The sequence below is a fragment of the Lipophrys pholis genome, assembly GCF_963383615.2.
Source record: "Lipophrys pholis genome assembly, chromosome: 20".
NCBI classification, from domain to species: domain Eukaryota; kingdom Metazoa; phylum Chordata; class Actinopteri; order Blenniiformes; family Blenniidae; genus Lipophrys; species Lipophrys pholis.
Window position 1 is genome coordinate 2,257,785 of NC_137648.1, and position 17,920 is coordinate 2,275,704.

Here is a 17,920-nt window from a genome sequence, read left to right on the forward strand (position 1 = left end):
ATATTTTGATGAATAAAAATAACATATTTAACACATGCTAAAATAATTAACAACGATGACTAAAGCAAAAATTATAGATTTTTATTAATATGATTAACATATTTACACAATAACAAAGATAAAACGATGACAACCACAACGATGACAAATAACATATTCAATAATGTTGAATACAACTACTACAACAAAAAAGTTCTAATAACACAAATAACATTTTAATATGTTAAAATAATTAACACAATAATATTGTATATAAATAAAAATTCAACAAATATATATTTTTTAATATGTGCAGAAAACCAAAAACAAAGTTTGTGTAGCTGGTGTTTATGATCACATAATAGTAATTGTTAGTTTATTGATAATAATATTGATGTATTAACAGATGTAAAACAAACTTCTCTAATGTCACAATATATAATAATTATGATGGTGATGTTAGTAGTCGTTACAAAAATAATAATAATAATCAAGAAAAAAATGACACTCCACATGGACACATATTTGCATGTGACATAAAAAAACTTTATTCACTCAGTCACACACACACACACACACACACACACACACACACACACACACACACACACACACACACACACACACACACACACACACACACACACACACACACACACACTCACACACACAGCTGGGTGCTGTATTTCTTATGTAACCTCCTCCCTCTCGGTTCACAGCTGGCTTTAGAGGTCCTGATATTTGTTTCAACATTTAATTATTTTTGTCTTGTTTCCAAATGTATTCACTCAAAGAAGAGAATCACTGCGTGGTGAGTGGAAAGAATATGGCCTAATTTACTATGATGCTTAACCAGCACCGTGACTGCCTCCCACCACCACCACCCACTGGTTGTTGGAGCTGCCTGCACGCCTGCCCACTGTCTGTGGGAGTGGAGGAGGCATTGCTGTGATTAATAGGGCTTTGGTCAACTCTCCGAGCACAAGGTCATCAGCAGCCATCTGTAGGCATTTGAAAAAAATATACATATTAATTGAGGTCTGAGATTTTTATAGTTCTTCTGCTTTTACATGATTAAACTAACCCTGTTGATTGCAGTGCTGTACTTGTGCAGGGATTCAATATATCTAACAGAGTCTGCAGGAAAACTAAGCTGTTATCAAAAATAGCACCTCCCATGACTAAGGTGAACTGTAAATGAAAAGCAGGTTGCTTCATCACCTTCTCCAGGATCAGAGTTTCTTCGACTCTCATCTAGAGGGCAGTGGAGACCCGTGTTAAAAACCTGTTTCCACAGGCATTACGATGCATAATGCAGAATGCCCACCTCACTATCTCGCTCCTCTTCTGAGACCCAAGTTACACAGCCCAGGAAACTGTCAGCATATATGGGAGATCCCCCTTTAAATTTCTTTTTTTTTTTTTTAAACCATGTGTAATTAGCCTTTGTGGATTTTTAATTTGTGACTGCATTAATGTTGCATGTATCCCACAGACAACTAACCTTGTGTAGGGAGAAGCTTTCATTGGCTGGTGGTGTTTGAATGTGTGTGCGTGCAGTGCATGCAGCGAAAGGGAAGGGCTGGAGACTCGTAGACCGGGGGTTTCATATGGAGATCAAAGCAGAGCAAGTCAGGCGTCAACATCCGTTTTCTCCTCCACCAGAACACGCCGGGGCCATCTGCCGACGACGGTGCAGACGAAGGATGTCGCTTCATTGTGCATCACAACAGGGACCCTGATTGGAACGTAGATCTCCCTGCGCGGATGCCATCAGTACTCTTTATATTTGGGGTTCACGACAGTGGTGATGGCACTTCTGTAGATGGGGTTGTCTTTCTGGAGCGGAGAGGAAACAAGTGTCACCCATCATGATCACACCTCCGTGATTGAAAGAGGTGAACGAACATGCGGGAAACAACACGGCTCCATTCTACTCCTGTATTAGATGTACTGTGTTAGTTATCAGTGTCACTGAGATAAACTCTTCTCAGTGTACGGCCTGTGACAGGAGGCGCTGACGGGAGGGTCTGTGGAGGGCTCACCCTGTTCCAGCGTCTCCGCTCCAGCTCGCTCTGGAAGCGGGCGAACTCCCTGCGGTCATGGATGCTGGTGAGCAGTTTCCATAGCAGCAGCAGAGCCACACCCAGCACCACGACGGAGCCCGACAGCACCGCGGTAATCAGCATCACATTCGGACCTGACGGGCATTCTTGACGGACAAAAGGAGCCGCAGCGACGGATCAGGCACATTGTTTTCTATTGAAGTGCCAATTTGCACGCTTGTTCAGGCTCAAACAACTTTTTGAAAGTGAGGGAAGTAGGCTGCAAAAAAATAATCTATCAAACCGTTTACATACCTGATGGAATACACCAAAAAGGCACAATCAAAGAGTTTTATCAAGGAAACCACTATCTTTGTTGATCTTGTAACACACGGCAATCAGCCATATCATTATGACCACCAGTCTAATATTGAGTAGTTCTCCTTTTAATCTGGAAAAAAATGCAAAGAAAACACTGGTTTTGAAACAAATGTCATAGCGGACACAAGACAACACCGAGACACAAGCTGAGATATCGGTGATGCTGCCATGAAAGACAGCGACCCCGTTGCTGTCAAAGTCACTTTAAAGTCAAGCTGTCAGGGTGAGTTTTTAAAAAACATGTATAATTGAACAGCTATAGAAGGTTGTTTTTGGACATTTCACTGTATTTTATACTAGAATGTTTAGTTAAAATGAGCTTTATGTTGAGATTGTAGTCATTTAAAGTTTAAATTTAAAGGTTATTATGACACTATTGTACCAGTCTGGCCCCTCACCAGATGAAATTGGACTACATGTGGCACCTGAACTAAAATAAGTTTGACACCCCTGGCCTAGAGGTTCAACAGACACAGACTTGGGATTGGAAGTTTTCAGGTTTGAATCCCACCACTGACAGGTGAGTCCCTGAGCAAGACCCTTGACATCACTGTTCCTCAGGCACTGCACCGTGGCAGTCTACTGCTCCATGAGAGGTGATTTCCCCAAGGCGACCAGTAAAGTATGCTTTCTTTCTTCTTCTAGCTTCTTATATCCTCATTGGGATCCCGATCTAGTTCAGAGGCCACATCAACACCTAAAAACTGAAAGACAGTTTCCAGAAATGGGTTACATGATCTGCCCGATGTTTGGGTAGGTGGTGTCAAAGTGACATCCACGTGTTCGTCAAAGGTTTCCCATTAGAACTGGTCGTGCTTTCTGGTCATGTTCTCTCCAGGTAAGCAATGTCTACCCACCAGGTCGTCCACAACGTGATTCACCTGCTTCCTCTGTGGTCCAATTTGGAATCTCTTGTGCTCATTGTTGGTGTCTTGGTGGTGGACAGGAGTCCTGTGGACCCTGAGTTGTGCATTTTGAGAGCTTTCTATCAAAGCCAGCATTAACTTCTGCAGCATCTTAAAGGTACAGTAGACCATTTGTTTACACATGAGTCAGCCTTCGGCATCGGATGTCGAAGGATAGAAGGAAGTGGGAGGAACTCGTCGGTGGCATATGCTCCGCAAGGAACGGGCAGCCTTCATTCCTCATCTGCACCAGTTCACCTCTTTTCCTTCCTTCAGCCACTTCTGATGGATTCTGCCCACTAAAAACTGAGAAAACCCCTACAGAAGCTGCAGTTTTGGAAATGTTCTGACTGAGTTGTCCATCCATCACAGTTTGGTTTTTGTCAAACTTGCTGACAAACCCGCGCTCGCTCATTATTTCTCCCGTTTCCAACAACCAATTTAGGACAAGAATGTTGACTTGCTGCCTGATGTCTCCAATCAACTAACAGATGCCACGGAGGATCCGCGGCAATCAGCGTTGTCGACTTCACCTGTCAATAGTCATAATGTTATGGCTGATTGGTCTACTTATGATGTGTTTTGACATGAAGGAAAGCACAGCTGTACCTGACAGAATTGGCTGTTGATAGAAAATAGAGGCTTGGCTGTTCCTACCTCGTTCCCGAGCCACATGAACACAAACAGAGTGCCCCGTTCCTCCGGCCCTCATCACAAAGTGCACTCTGCAGCCCTCCGTGTCCACCTCCATGCACCGGTGAAGCCCCGCAGAGGGGGCGACCGTTGCTAAGTCACCGGTCTGACCCACCAAGGTGAGGTTTAGGTGGGCACACCTCCTCTCGCAGTCCTTTGGACGGAAGGCTCTGCACAGGACGCATTCCCTGTGGGGAAAGAGCCATCATTACAATCAGGACTGAAACGCTCTTTAATAAGGGAGCCACTGATAGCACGGGGACAGTGGAGTGCTCTGCTTGCTAATAATTCAGGGCGCTGAGTTCAAGGTGATAAAAAAAAAATCTGCTTTTGAAGAGACTGTTGGCGTCAAACTTCCACTCTTCACTTTAATCAAACTGTGAAGGTCATCTGTAGATTTCCTAAAGGAAAGAGAACAACACATGACCTAGTTGAAGCACATTTCCAGGTTATTGGTCGATGTGCAGGAAGGAAGCACGGCTATCGGCAAGCATGATGGAGATGACTATACTTTAAAGTAATGCTAAAAGAGATCAGGGGTCTGCAACCTTTATGGACCAAAGAGCTGTTTCTGTCACGTTCTACCAAATCAAATTAAAGTGGAAATGTAAAAAATGTTTACCTTTAAAATGAGGCTGGCTTAAAACGTTTCATCTCTCACTAAACTTTCTTATGATTTTAACTCACTAGTAAGTCATCCTGTGGCCTGGATTGGACTTTTTGACTGATTTTGGTCCGTGGACCTTATTTTTAATACCCTCACATTTAGGAGTTTGAGTTGCCTTGTAATGGTGCTTCCGCTCTACATGTTAAGGCAAACTATAACATTTTTGTGACTTCGGGGGTAACCTCCAGAGTTGCTGCGTCCACATCTTTTTTCCTGATGTCTCTGAGAATGTTTTGTAAAAGGATCGAGAATATCTTTATTATCCCAATGGGAAAACTTCATTCGCAGCCAGCAGCACAAAGAGCAACGGCGATGAATAAATAAAAAGACATACAAATAATAAAGAGAGAGAGAGAAAAAAAACCCTCACATTGTATTGTTTAAAAGCCAAATAGCTGCAGGATTAAAAGAGCCTGTTGATCTTGTTGGCTCTGCGGCCTGGGGGAAGCAACCTAAACGTCTTGAAAAGTGGAGGGCAGGGGTCAGTCGGGACAGCGCAGGCTTTCCTTAAGTTGTTGTTTATCTTCTTCTTTTGATGCGGCGCAGAAATGCTTTTAGTTTATGAACTTGGAAGGACCCCCGAGATCCTCTGCTTCTTCACTTTTATTTGTTCCCCAGAGTAGAACAAAAAACGTTTAGTAATGCTGCTTTTAGCAATTATGCACGCTCCAAGTCACTGGAACGGTCTTCCAAAGGATCTGGGATGATAATAATATGTTTAGACGTACACCAGAAATCCATCTTTTTAGTCCGGCTTAAAAAGAGTTGGCTAAAGTACTCACATTCTTCAGTTCAGTAAATGTACAGATGTTTATGTAAAATATGTCTCACACACTCACATTCACAACTACGGCAAGTTAGAGTCACCAAATGACCTTAAACTCGTGTTTTTGGATTGTGGGAGGGAAGAGAGCCAAAGGGAGAACATGCAAACTTCACAAGCCCGGGCGCAAACTTACTATAGCCTCGTTTCCACAGTGCCCCTTGGTGCCGGTACCGGTCGGGTGGGGTCGGCTATCTGTAACCAGACCCATATCAGTGCCGCGTTTCCATTACACGGGGTTCGGTTTGAAATGTAGGCGGGGTTATGAACGGTTGTGTAATCACGCAGGATGTGACGCCATAACGGGAGGACATTTTCAAAAAAGTGACCTGATTGCTGCCGGACAACTGATTGGAAATGGCTGCTTGCTGGGAGAACAGCGGTCGTCACGGACCAATGAGCAGACGGCAGTGTTGAAGCTCCTCCCCCTCATATCCGACACATTGTGCCTGGTACCCCAAGTGGAGGGGTAGTGAGAAATGGTTACCAATGGTACCGGTTGGTAACGGTTCTGAGTCAGTGGAAACGCACAACAACCGGTTCCGACCTGACCCGTACCGGCACCAAGGGGCACTGTGGAAACGGGGCTTATGAGGCAAGAGTTTCACCCTCTTACAACTGCACTACGATGCAGTCCCATATACTCAAGGTTAACAGTTAAAAAGACAATACATCTCTAAAGCAGTGACACGCAGAACTATTGTCAGTGGAATACACAGATTATAATTGAATCTACATTTGAAATGATCTGGTTTGACTTTATATATTAAAAAAAACCACTACAAATTCTAGTTAAAACTTTTATTTTGGGAGTGTCATGACTCCCAGAACACATTCTCCTGGGACTTGGTACTTTTATAGTTGACAGTTGAACATAATCGCAATCTAACTTTGTTGTCTATTTATGTTTACAGCATATTGCTCTCCGTGTGCCTGTGTGTGTGGTGCCTGGCGTTCTAAATACATGGTTTTCAGTGTTTCTGTGTAAACCGACTTTGTTTTCAAAACTAACCATGGAAATGCAGGAATTTTTCTTAAACGAAAAGGCAAAAGCGATGCACTTGTGCTTGAACCGTTGTCGTGTAAACGAGGACTCAACCGCTCCTAAAGGCATCATGGAGCCGTTTGGAAGAATGTGGGGAATACAAGAAGAAAACTCACCAGAGAAATTTAAACAAAATGTAGGATAGTAATAAATAATCTAATTTAGTGTGTTTTGTTTCAGACTGTGTCCTCACAGCGGACACCCAGAAGAAATGATTCGGTGTGATCCTGCCTACCTGTGCGAGGTGCAGATGCCGGGGCAGGAAGGGCAGAGCTCACAAGTCTTTCCCTGGAAGCGGTTGTCACGGCAGATGCAGGCGCCGCAGTGACACTCGCCTCTGCCTCCACAGATCTGTCCGTCCGGAGACAGGCAGGACTCCAAGCCGAGGGGGCACTCGCACGCTCGGCCGCCAAACGCCGCGGGACACACACACTCCCCGCACACACACCGGCCGTGCCCTGAGACAGAGGAAGTCGGACAAAGGAGTTGAGGGTGAGAGATGACTCACCTCCGCGGGGCTATTTCTGTGCATTACCTCCACACTGCAGTCCTCGGTACTGATCGCAGCTCCGGTCGCTGCACTCACAGAACGGCCCGTAGTACCCGTGGTGGGACTTTTGGCCGCTTTTCTGACAAACACACCTTCCACAGACACACTGACCGTGTCCACTGCACACTTCTGACACGTTGTCACGGCGACACAGATGCTCGTCGGCCGCCTCGTCGGCCTCCTCTTTAACACATTCACAAAATGTTCCGACTCTTCCTTCTTCACACCTGTGACACACACAGCCATCACCCACATTTCTGTGTTTTTTTTAAAAAATGTTTTCCTTCTTCCGTTATATGTGAAATTACACTTATCAGCCACAACATTAAGACCAGGTAAAGTGAATACCAAGAATTATCTTACTGGAGCATTATCGTAGGTGACAGTAGTGGCCGAGAGGTTACAGAAGTAGACTTGGGATTGTGAATCGGCAGGTTTGAATTTCATTGAGGGTCCCCAGGCGAGACCCTTGAGGTATTTTACTTTTCTTCTCGTCAGAGCAAGTCGGTTGGGAAGGGAGAGTCTAATCGAAACATGTCAAACGTGTGTTGTAAAAACCTCTTTTGAAGAAGACAGAGGTTTCCAGTCCAAACTTGTTGAAGGTATATTATAAAAACATACTTGCCTGAAGACAAGGAAGAGAAAATACTAAACCAAAGGCATAATAGACTTAATTGATTATCCCACTGCTCTCCGTGGGCGCCACACATGCTCTTAGGACATACAGTTCAGGTTTCCTATGAATAGGTTGGATTAAATCTAAAGACATATTTTCCCCAGGGGATCAACAACATGTGCTTGTTTTTGCTCTTTCAAATCTCACTTCCTGAGCAAAACCCATGAGATAAATTCAGAGAATCTATTTCATTAAAGAAATTGCTACAGGTTAAAAGTAAAAATTAATCCAGAAGATGAGCGACCGTAGCTAAACTTCCACAGTTTTCCAGTTGGCTTGGATCAGAAATCCGAACTGCTTTTGATTTTGCATGAAATGAATAAAAGAAAAACTTCCCCCTTTAGGTCGTTATCTTGAGGGAGAGCTTGGATTTGCAAAGACGAGTCAAACTTTCGACGTGGCCGTATGCAGTGAAATATGTCTGTCTGAACCAGGGATGTCAAGCACAAGGCCTGGGGGCCAAAACCGCGTTCAGTGTTCCTGCCCTGTCCACAGTGTGGCAGTAACGAGTCACCTGAGCCTGTAATCTACCTGCACAGCAACAGAAGCAGCAGACAGTCAATAGTTGGCCCTGTTTTGCATCATGTACACCACAGCCCCTTCAAATGCTTTGAGCAAGATGGCAGAGGCGGCTGCCGAAAGTTACATGAAATGGGAGAAAATACAAACATCGTGAGAAAAAAGTTCACTAAAACAGTGATCCAAAGTGTCTGAGCGCTAAATCCACAAGAAAGAGAAGGTTGAGACAGCCGTTTATATTTGAGTCCAATTATTGCTCACTAAGCATTAACTAAGCTCATAATGTTAGTTTGATCAGTTATATTCAAATTATTTAACTAAAATGATGAAAAATGCACAATTCTTTAGTCGTTTTCTTCATGAACATCTGCTCACAATAACTTACCTAAAACAATCAACACATTAATTGATTAGCAATCGATTAGTTGCAGCCCTACTACATTATTTACAATTCCCTCTGAGGAAGGGTGGTGCACCCTTACACAAAGTAATAACGGCTCAATCCGATCAAGCGTTTGTGGGCTGGACTGGACACACAAGTCCAATCAATCGAATCCTCATCTCACAACTACCAGGATCTGAAAGATCTGCTGCTAACGTCTCAGCTGCAGATGCCGGAGGAGTTCACGGCTCGGAGGCTCTGAGCTTTATTAGTCGTAAAAGAGGAACCAACACAACACCAGCGGGTCTTAATGTTATGGCTGATCCGTGCACACTTGATGGTTGCTGCTTCACCTACCTGCATGCGCCGCACTCCAGACTGCCGTTGCCATGGCTACACGAAGGACTGTGAGGGATCATGTCCTTTTGACACGAACACTCGCATATGGGGCTCAGCAGGACCTCGACCTCTTCACTGTAGCCCTGAGGCTTGATAACAACACGGGATGGCCGTCGGGAAGCCGCCCCGCACGGAGGCGCCGTGATGCTGATATTAAAGCTCACCTGGAGGGGAGGCCAGCATTCCTTAAGCATGATTAGAATGTTTCTCTAATGGGGAAATCATAATCAGCATTAACCACAGCTTCGACTGTGAATGGCCGCACGCTAACAGCGGCGTTTAGACAATTTACCCCACGCAGGGTCCGCCGCCACACACACCTCGTCGCCCACGGAGATGCCGGAGCACCTCCTCCTGCCCCGTCCGCCGTGTCTCGGCCCGCCGTCCTTACAGCGTGAGGCGTACGAGATGTGATAGCCTGGCGGCAGCTTGCTGTTCTCCATTGTAACTTCAGAGGTCAGCGCCTGCAGTTAATAAAGCAGTTAACCTGTTAAAGATGAGGAGGTGTCAGCGGGCTGAAGACCTTTGTAGGAAGGGCAGAGGGGGGGGGGCTTCCACTTCACCTACGTTATATGCTTCAACAATTATCTGCAGGATGTTATGGGAGTTGTTGGAAAGCATGCCGACCGCACACTTTGGGAAAATGTTCCTCAGGCCCTGAAGGGAAACAACAATTACTTCAACATAAGTGAATATGTGTTACTTGACAGCCTGCCAGCTGATTTACATGCAACTCCTTCCTGCAAACCCTTTATCACCACAACAGCAAAGAAGTGAATTTAATGTTAAAGCTCAGACGCCTGGTCCAAAATTAACTCCCTTTGGCGCAAGAAGTTTTTGTCAAAGTAATTGAAGGATGTTTTTGGACTCAGGATGGAAAACAAGTCAAATGTTAACACTCTTGACAGACTTCCAAAAGCACCCGTGCTTAAGTTAAAGTATAAATCAGTCTTTTTTTATATTCCATGTTCTTTTGAACTGGTAACAAATAAAGAAACCAGCTTCGAAGTCATTACAAACGTCATAGCTCATTCCTGGACGCCACTGGATTTGATAATGGTGAAAATTGATCAGCCTTTATTGTGGTGACTTGTTCCTTGGACTGGAATTTATTTTGACTCAGTCCTGCCACTGCAAATGCTGGAATTACTCACTCGAACACAAAATCAACACCTGAAAATAATCAAATAATTTTTTGTTTACACCAACTTTGATTTCTTGAGCTTTTTTAAAAATTTTTAAAGTCAAAAACCCTTGAAGATAAAGACTTCCATACGTTATGCCGTCATGTAATACCACTTTTATACCACTAGATGGTGCAGTTAAACTTACTTGTTCACCATCCAGCATGAAAAACAAATCATCCATTAATCATCAATAGTTGATTAACAACATTAATAGTTATATAACATCAACTATATAAATTAATATATGCTAATAAGAAAACTGTTTGAGTTAATTATGCCTTAAGATTGCTCTTAAGTATTTTTACTTTTGTCTTTATAAAACATACGGTTTTGGAGTGTGTTTATCGAACACATACTTCAACGAAGTATAGTTTTAAAAACCAACTTGCCTGAAAAGAAGAAATCGAAAATACTAATAGGGAACTGCTGAAACGTTAGTAGTAAGACCTATGGCATTTTGTCGTGGTCGTTTAAAAGCACCACCTAGTGTACATAAAAACATACATAGATTTAAAAAAACTAAACAAAAATTCTGAAGAGCAGCAGACAAAACCCTGAGACCAAAGATGAGATATCACCTTGTTGATTTCAAACGCAAAGCCATGCTGTCAGTGTGAGTTTGTAAAAACATGATGTTTATTGGACATTTCACTGTATTTTGCACCAGAAGGTTTCATCCAACTTGGCTTTACGTTGAGACCGCAGCCATTTTAGGTAGTAATTGTTTGTTTTCATAGAGAGTTAGACATTATCGTCACACATACTACTCAATATGGCAGTATTTTACCAGTCCGGCCCACTCAGGATGAAAACGTTGGCTGCATGTGGCCCTTGAACTAAAATGTGTTTTCCACTGACATAAGCTGAAAGCCGAACTACTTTTCATACGCTGCAGTATTGCTTCATTGGTTTACTGAAATGTCATCACAGTGAAGACAGATGAACCTGTCCCCTTCAGTTGGAAGTAGAGAGAAAACCCAAACAAACCAATGGAGATGGATTAAAGTGTACCTCATACAGGTGTGTGACGTCTTCAGTGACCGCGAAGATGATCTGGATGTTCTTCCGTCTCAGGGTCTCGGCGATGTGGCCCACTGAAGGATAGTCCTGACAAAAGTGCAATGCGTCACAGCCTTTCGTTAATATATAAATGTGTGTGTAATCAGTAGTTAAGGACTCGCTCCCTCTTCTCTTTATTGCTGTCCTCCCCCTTTTCACTCCCTCGATTGCTCATTTCACTCGCCCTCGCTGACAGTCTTTCCCGTCCCTCCGAATAGATAAATAAGGACCATTCAGAGAGGAGTGACACTCGCATCACACACATCCATTCTCAGCCTTTGGGGATATCATTTATCCAGAGAGAAATGGATTAATAATACATCCATATTCACTCCACCTGTCAACTGCCTGGACTGAAAGGAGGTCAAGGCATGGAACGCGCTTATGAACCTAATGTGAGACCTGTATGGATGTTTAACACAGGAGGGAGAACGCAGGAAACCACACACACACACACACACACACACACACACACACACACACACACACACACACACACACACACACACACACACACACACACACACACACACACACACACACACACACACACACACACACACACACACACACACACACACACACACACACACACACACACACACGCGCGCTCCCTCAGAGCCTTCCACCACACAGCACACTCTCCCCACCATCTATACACAAACAGGGCGAGATTACGAGATGAAAGCTTTGGTTTGAATTACTCCACAAACACTCCAGCTGTTTCCCATCAGGGTGTGCCTGTCAGCGTCTTCTTTACCCAGGGAGCTGTGCTGTTGATTCTGACCTTTAAATCACTGTCTTTGACTCCTGCCTGCCGCAGCCCGGACCTCTATTTCACCGCCAGGATTGCAGACGGGAATCAATTTGGCACGCGCTGCAATATGTGCTCCATAGGATAAACACTGTACGCTCCCTGGTAACACAGCCACCAGTGAAAACACATACACACACACACACACACACACACACAAATTGTTTTCCACCGAGCTTCTGCGTCAGTGTTTAAAACGAGCATGTGATATCACCAAGCTGCATCGATCAGTGGTTCGGTACATCGAGGAAGAGGTGGAAACGACGTGACGGGCGGCTCGGCACACAAACGGGAAGTTTACTGACCCAAACTGAAGGAGCTCAGCAACGTAACCTTTCTCCAATATCCGATATTTGCATGTCGTGTGTGCATGAGGTTTAGCGTTTTGGATATCCGTCTCCATGACAACGGTGCTCAAAGCCCCTTGAAAACACAACTTTTTGAAAATGGCTCCCAAGGTGGAACTTTATTTCCAACATTATGACAACCTCTCTGTGGAAACGAGGGGAAAATGCAAACAACGTCGTTGATTGAGAGCGTTCCAGTCGCAGAACATTTCTGGGTCTTGCAACAGAAAGAGAGGGTGTGTGTGTGTGTGTGTGTTGGGGGGGGACACATTGTTGATAATGACAATAGCGCTTACAAAAAAACCATCATGAAACCAAACAACCCTGAGCAGTACTTTTCAGGTATAAGCAAAAACTGATAACTGATTATTTACGTATACAAAAATGTATGATTTTGACAATTGAAGGCCCCAAAAGCCTCAAAAAGGTGTTTTTGGTTATCTGTAGTGAAAATGAGGCTTTTACATTGGCCCCAAACATATTTGCCAAACCTCTCCTCCGAAGCACCAAGAGGAAACGAGGCTTTGTGGACCTGCAGATTTGGCTGATGGATCTTTATGGAAGCGTGTAGCAGGCGTTCACCCTACCCTTAACATCCGATTCAACGGGATCCTTAAAAAAAGAAGAAACAATCTCAAACCTGTGAGATTCCCTTGGTGTACACGTTTTCTTGCAAGTGACACAGTCCGTCATTTGGAAGCACAATGCCGCCTAATTTGCCGTCTCCGGCAGAGTGGAAGCCAGCGTCTGTGGAGAACACCAGCAGACGAGTCACATTTCTCCAGCCAATCTGTTCCTGCAAGTGGGAAAAAAAAAGAAATAAAAAATCGGTCAATGAAATACTGATTTGGTGGCAAATTCAGCGCCGTGACGGCAGAAGTGTTTCTGACGGGCGTTTGGGGGAGAGAAAGATCTTTCACATGATAGTGGATGAGTAATACTTAATGCTTCTGTGGTCTTTAAATTCAAACCGGTCAGTATGAAATCACCCGAGTAAAAAATTTTCATAAGGGAAAACTCGACGCTTCAAGTGAAGCAGCACGTTAGAAAAGTTTCACGTTTGCGCTGCAACATTTTGAAAGTGATGTCCGTTTCCATGGAGACGGCAGAAACCGTGAAAATGATGTTGTGAGCATGCCGGGCCACGAGTTGGCGCTGTTGGTTGTTTTTGTAATGAAAGCACACTCACAATACTAAAACTATAAACATTAACAACGGGAGAACACAGTCATATGTTTTTACGGCGACTCTCAACTATAAAACTACCAGGACTGTGTCGAATGTCAAATGTTCTTATTGTCCTTCTACTGAGCATGTGCAGAACAAATATTTACTACAGACACAGTGCACAGTGTGGCCGCCATCAAATCTGTTCTTTATCTCAGTATATACGTTTACTGTTATAAACACTGTGTATACTGTTTCCATTGTGCCTATCTTCAGTACTTATCTGTCTCATTTTCTATTACTCTCTATTTTCTTCCATTCTTTACTTATTGATGTTTCGGCGTGGACCGGGCCTCGAGTACAGAATTTCAGTCAGGTAACAGTGCACGGGTATGATGTGACGGAGCCTGAGCATTTCCAGAAAAGTCGTTTTCAGACAAAGAACAATTTGTGTTTCCAGCGGCTCCGACCACCGGTCTCATGTTAACGGACACCCAAAACGCAACGGAAATCTTTTTTTAGTTTTAACATGAGATGGTGTAAAAAGGCTCTTTGACAAACCCAAACCTGCCTGGTTCGGTTCCCAGGAGGAAAAATTCAGAAATAGCCCTTTTCATCTATTGTCTGCAGTCTTTCCTCTTCCTCCACTTCAACATCCACTCAAACAAAAGGAGACAATCTCTGGACGGCGGTCCTGTCTCCCCCGCTGGGCTTCCTCACGTTACCTCGCACACGGCCGCCTGCATCAGGGCTTCCAGCCCGCCCTCGGGGGAGTCCAGGTTCCCGGAGATCCGCTGGCCCCCGACCAGCTCGGTGAAGAGGCTCCCGTTGGCGGTGAGGCTCAGGACGTGTCGGTAGGTGAAGGGGGGCATGCAGGGCCACGGCTCCGTCCTCTTACAGGGATTCTCCAGCATGTCCTTTGCCACGCTGATGAACGGCATCACCGTCTTGTCCACAAACGCACCGAAGCCTTTTTTTTTGGGGGGGGGGGGGGTTGAAGAGGAGATGAATAGAGGGGAGTGAGAAGTCGCATAAACTTTTGAGAAGTGATTATGTGACTGAAGGGGTGAGAAAGTGAATAACTAATGCTCTGGCTTCTGTCCACAGCTACAGTTGTCCTTGAGCAAAGCACTTAATCCCCGATCGCTTCAGCGGCGCTGCTCAGTGGCCAACAGTAAGATTATGATTGTACCGGGCAGCTCCCAGGTGTGCCACTCTTTGAATGTGACACCGGGGTATATTATGAAAGGAGCACAGAGGTTTAAAAAGTTGGAAGAAAAATGATGCCAGGTGATGAGGAGGTCGGGATTCAGGTGCACAGACCCATTCGGAAGTCACCGGTGACGTTCCTCATCTCCTCCATGAGGTCGGCACCCAGCTGCTTGACATTGGACAGGTCGTCCTCCATGGAGAAGGACAGATCCATCAAGTAGTACAGGTCTACAGGGTAGTCCTCCACCCGTCTGAACTTCACCTGGAAGCTCTGAGGTTCACCTGCAAATAGGAAATGAGGAACTTCTTTCATATATTTCTTCTTCTTCTTCAGCCAAATCAGTCAACGTAAGGTTGCGGGGAGCTGCAGAGGATCCCAGCTGACCGAGGACAAACGACACCACGGACCGATTACGCCAGTCCATCACAGGGCGACCAGAGAGCCACAGTCACATATATACAGGCAATTCAGGGTCACCGGTTACCCAAAACCTCAACTTCAGGCCCATTGCAGAGGCTCCCAGAAACTTTCAGGTATTTATAATGATAAACATTTTGCTTTCATATTGATTACAGGTGTATAATACGCTATTTTTCAAAAATGAACTAAAAAGAAAAGGTCTCTAAAGCAGCTGGAATTGCTAAAAATTCATAAAATAATAAGTATTACTCAGAAAAAACAACTAAATTGAGGAAATCACTAAAAACAGTCAAAAAGATAAAAATGGTTGAGATAGCTGTAACCGTTATAATTAAGTAATGCATAAAGAGCTTTGTCGTGATTACAAGTAATTAACATGTTTTGTGTCTCCAGACAAATTTGATTTGGTGAAAAATTGCAACCTTGAGGACTAAAAGCTGTTTTTGCAGAGTTCTGCCCTAAACTAACCTGTAGAAGGAAAACCTGGATAGAATCCTAATTCTAATCCTAAAGGATCCTAAAGAAAGAAGATTGGGATGTATGCAGCTGGTTAATTTTCCTTTTGACTGGAATACATTAAAAAAAAAATCCCATTATTCTACTGTGTCAGATAGATTACTACCTCAGGCTGCGTCACCTGATGCTGAGTGTTTAATCAAACAGTCACATTAAAGCACACAAACTCTCCACAGCAGGAGCAAAGAGAATTAGAAATTCCTTCTGGGCCTGAGAAGTTTGTCATGTTGTCAGATGAGAACCGAGAAATAAAATAAATGCTGCATATTTGCATTTTGGTTTCATAAAAGTTTCACATTTACACAGCGACTTTTTGAAAACGGTGTCTGTTTCCATGGACTGTTGTTTGTTTTTGTAATGAAACACACACACACACACACACACACACACACACACACACACACACACACACACACACACACACACACACACACACACACACACACACACACACACACACACACACACGTGTGCAGAGAACAATACCCTACAAACATTAACACGAGAAGTACACGGACACTGGTATGCACAGATGACCACATTTGCCATTTACTGCAGCCGTGTGGTAAAAAAGTTGCGCTTCCCCCCCGTTTCCATGGAGACACAGTCGTAGCATTTTCAAAAAGTTCCACCTTGGGAGCAGTTTTCTAAACGTTCTTCAAAAAGCACTGCGGTCTTGTAAACAAACTCCCAAAATGTTGCGGAAACGTTGTTGTGCTTTAGTCATCACAGCTCCATATGACACCAATATGGGATATTCAAGGATGATAAAATACTATGAATATTTAACAAGGAAATGATAAGAATTTACAACGAGTGTTTTCTTTCTCGCTTTCTTCCTTCTTTGTTTTGAGCGATAGGAATGGTCTATGACTAGCTGGAACCAGCAGATGGCAGTAGTGCAACCTCACCGATGCCTACTGCCACTGAACCCAAGTGAAGAAGAAGAAGGGAAACAGTCATCAGGGACGACGAGAGCGGTGGGAAACAGTGTAGCGAGATAGAACCAGCAGATGGCGGTAGTGCAACCTCACCGATGCCTACTGCCACTGAACCAAAGTGAAGAAGAAGAAGTGAAACAGTTATTCAGGGACGACGAGAGCGGTGGGAAACAGTGTAGTGAGACAGAACCAGCGGTAATTCAACTTTATGGATGCAAACTGCCGTTAAACACAAAAGAAGAAGAAGGAGAATTTATAGCTCGATAAATGCGATTGAAATTTTGTGTGTCCACCTTGAATGGAAAATATTTAGCAGTTTTTTGCAGAAACGGTTTGACGAATCATTAAAAAAAAGTCTTAGCAAACTGGCCCCAAAATGTTCTGCACGTTTAAGATGATGAAGAAAAATAAACGGCCACCTAGGACAGTAATCTTTGCACCTTGTCTCTTAAAGAGACAGGCACACAGAATAAAAACACACAATAGTATTTACAACATGAAATAAACAAAAGAACCCTGAGAAACAGTCTGGTAAATGTTTCTAAAAGGGAACAAAATAGACGTTTTTAAAGTAATTTTCAGTGGATCAAATAGACAAGATGGGATAGGAAGATGATTCCCTCCCAAATAACTTTCTATGGATTTACCCCCTGGGGTGAGGGGAGAGTGAAGCCCCCACCTGGCCTGAGGTGCAGCCGGACACTCTGCGGCTGGAGCTGGGTCACACCACGCCCCCCCCGTCCTCCGTGTCGCCTCCCGGACTGGGAGGTGATGTTCCTGTTCTTCACGAGGACGGCGGCGCCTCTGGGGTCCTCCAGGCGGTGAGAGGGACAGCCCCTCCCCAGCAGCGCCCGGGCCGTGTCACACCGCTCCCACATGGGCTGGCCTACATGGAGAAAGGCCTTCACACACACACACACGCACGCACACACACACACACACACACACACACACACACACACACACACACACACACACACACACACACACACACACACACACACACACACACACACACACACACACACACACACACACACACACACACACACACACACAGGCTATAAAAGTGAATCTAACGCTGAGTTATTATGGTGCGAAAACAAGAATTTGCATAAGGGAATATGAGTGAGGCGGTTAATGACTGTGATATAAAGAGTGTAAATGTTACATAATAAAAACCAGCGGGTGT

The 17,920-nt window shown here is 44.3% G+C and overlaps 1 protein-coding gene across 1 annotated transcript; it reads right to left on the reverse strand.

Moving 5' to 3' along the window:
* Positions 1-1,752: 1,752 nt before the first annotated feature.
* On the reverse strand, positions 1,753-17,606 carry LOC308125894 (integrin beta-1-like; the record flags this gene model as incomplete). Its single annotated transcript, XM_080489934.1, has 14 exons — positions 1,753-1,818; positions 2,025-2,191; positions 3,968-4,191; positions 6,774-6,996; positions 7,074-7,167; positions 7,216-7,315; positions 9,023-9,228; positions 9,385-9,528; positions 9,632-9,721; positions 11,263-11,358; positions 13,112-13,267; positions 14,364-14,608; positions 14,962-15,132; positions 17,408-17,606. 14 exons carry the CDS (start codon positions 17,604-17,606, stop codon positions 1,753-1,755), a joined length of 2,181 nt encoding a protein of 726 aa, XP_080346060.1.
* Positions 17,607-17,920: the final 314 nt, after the last annotated feature.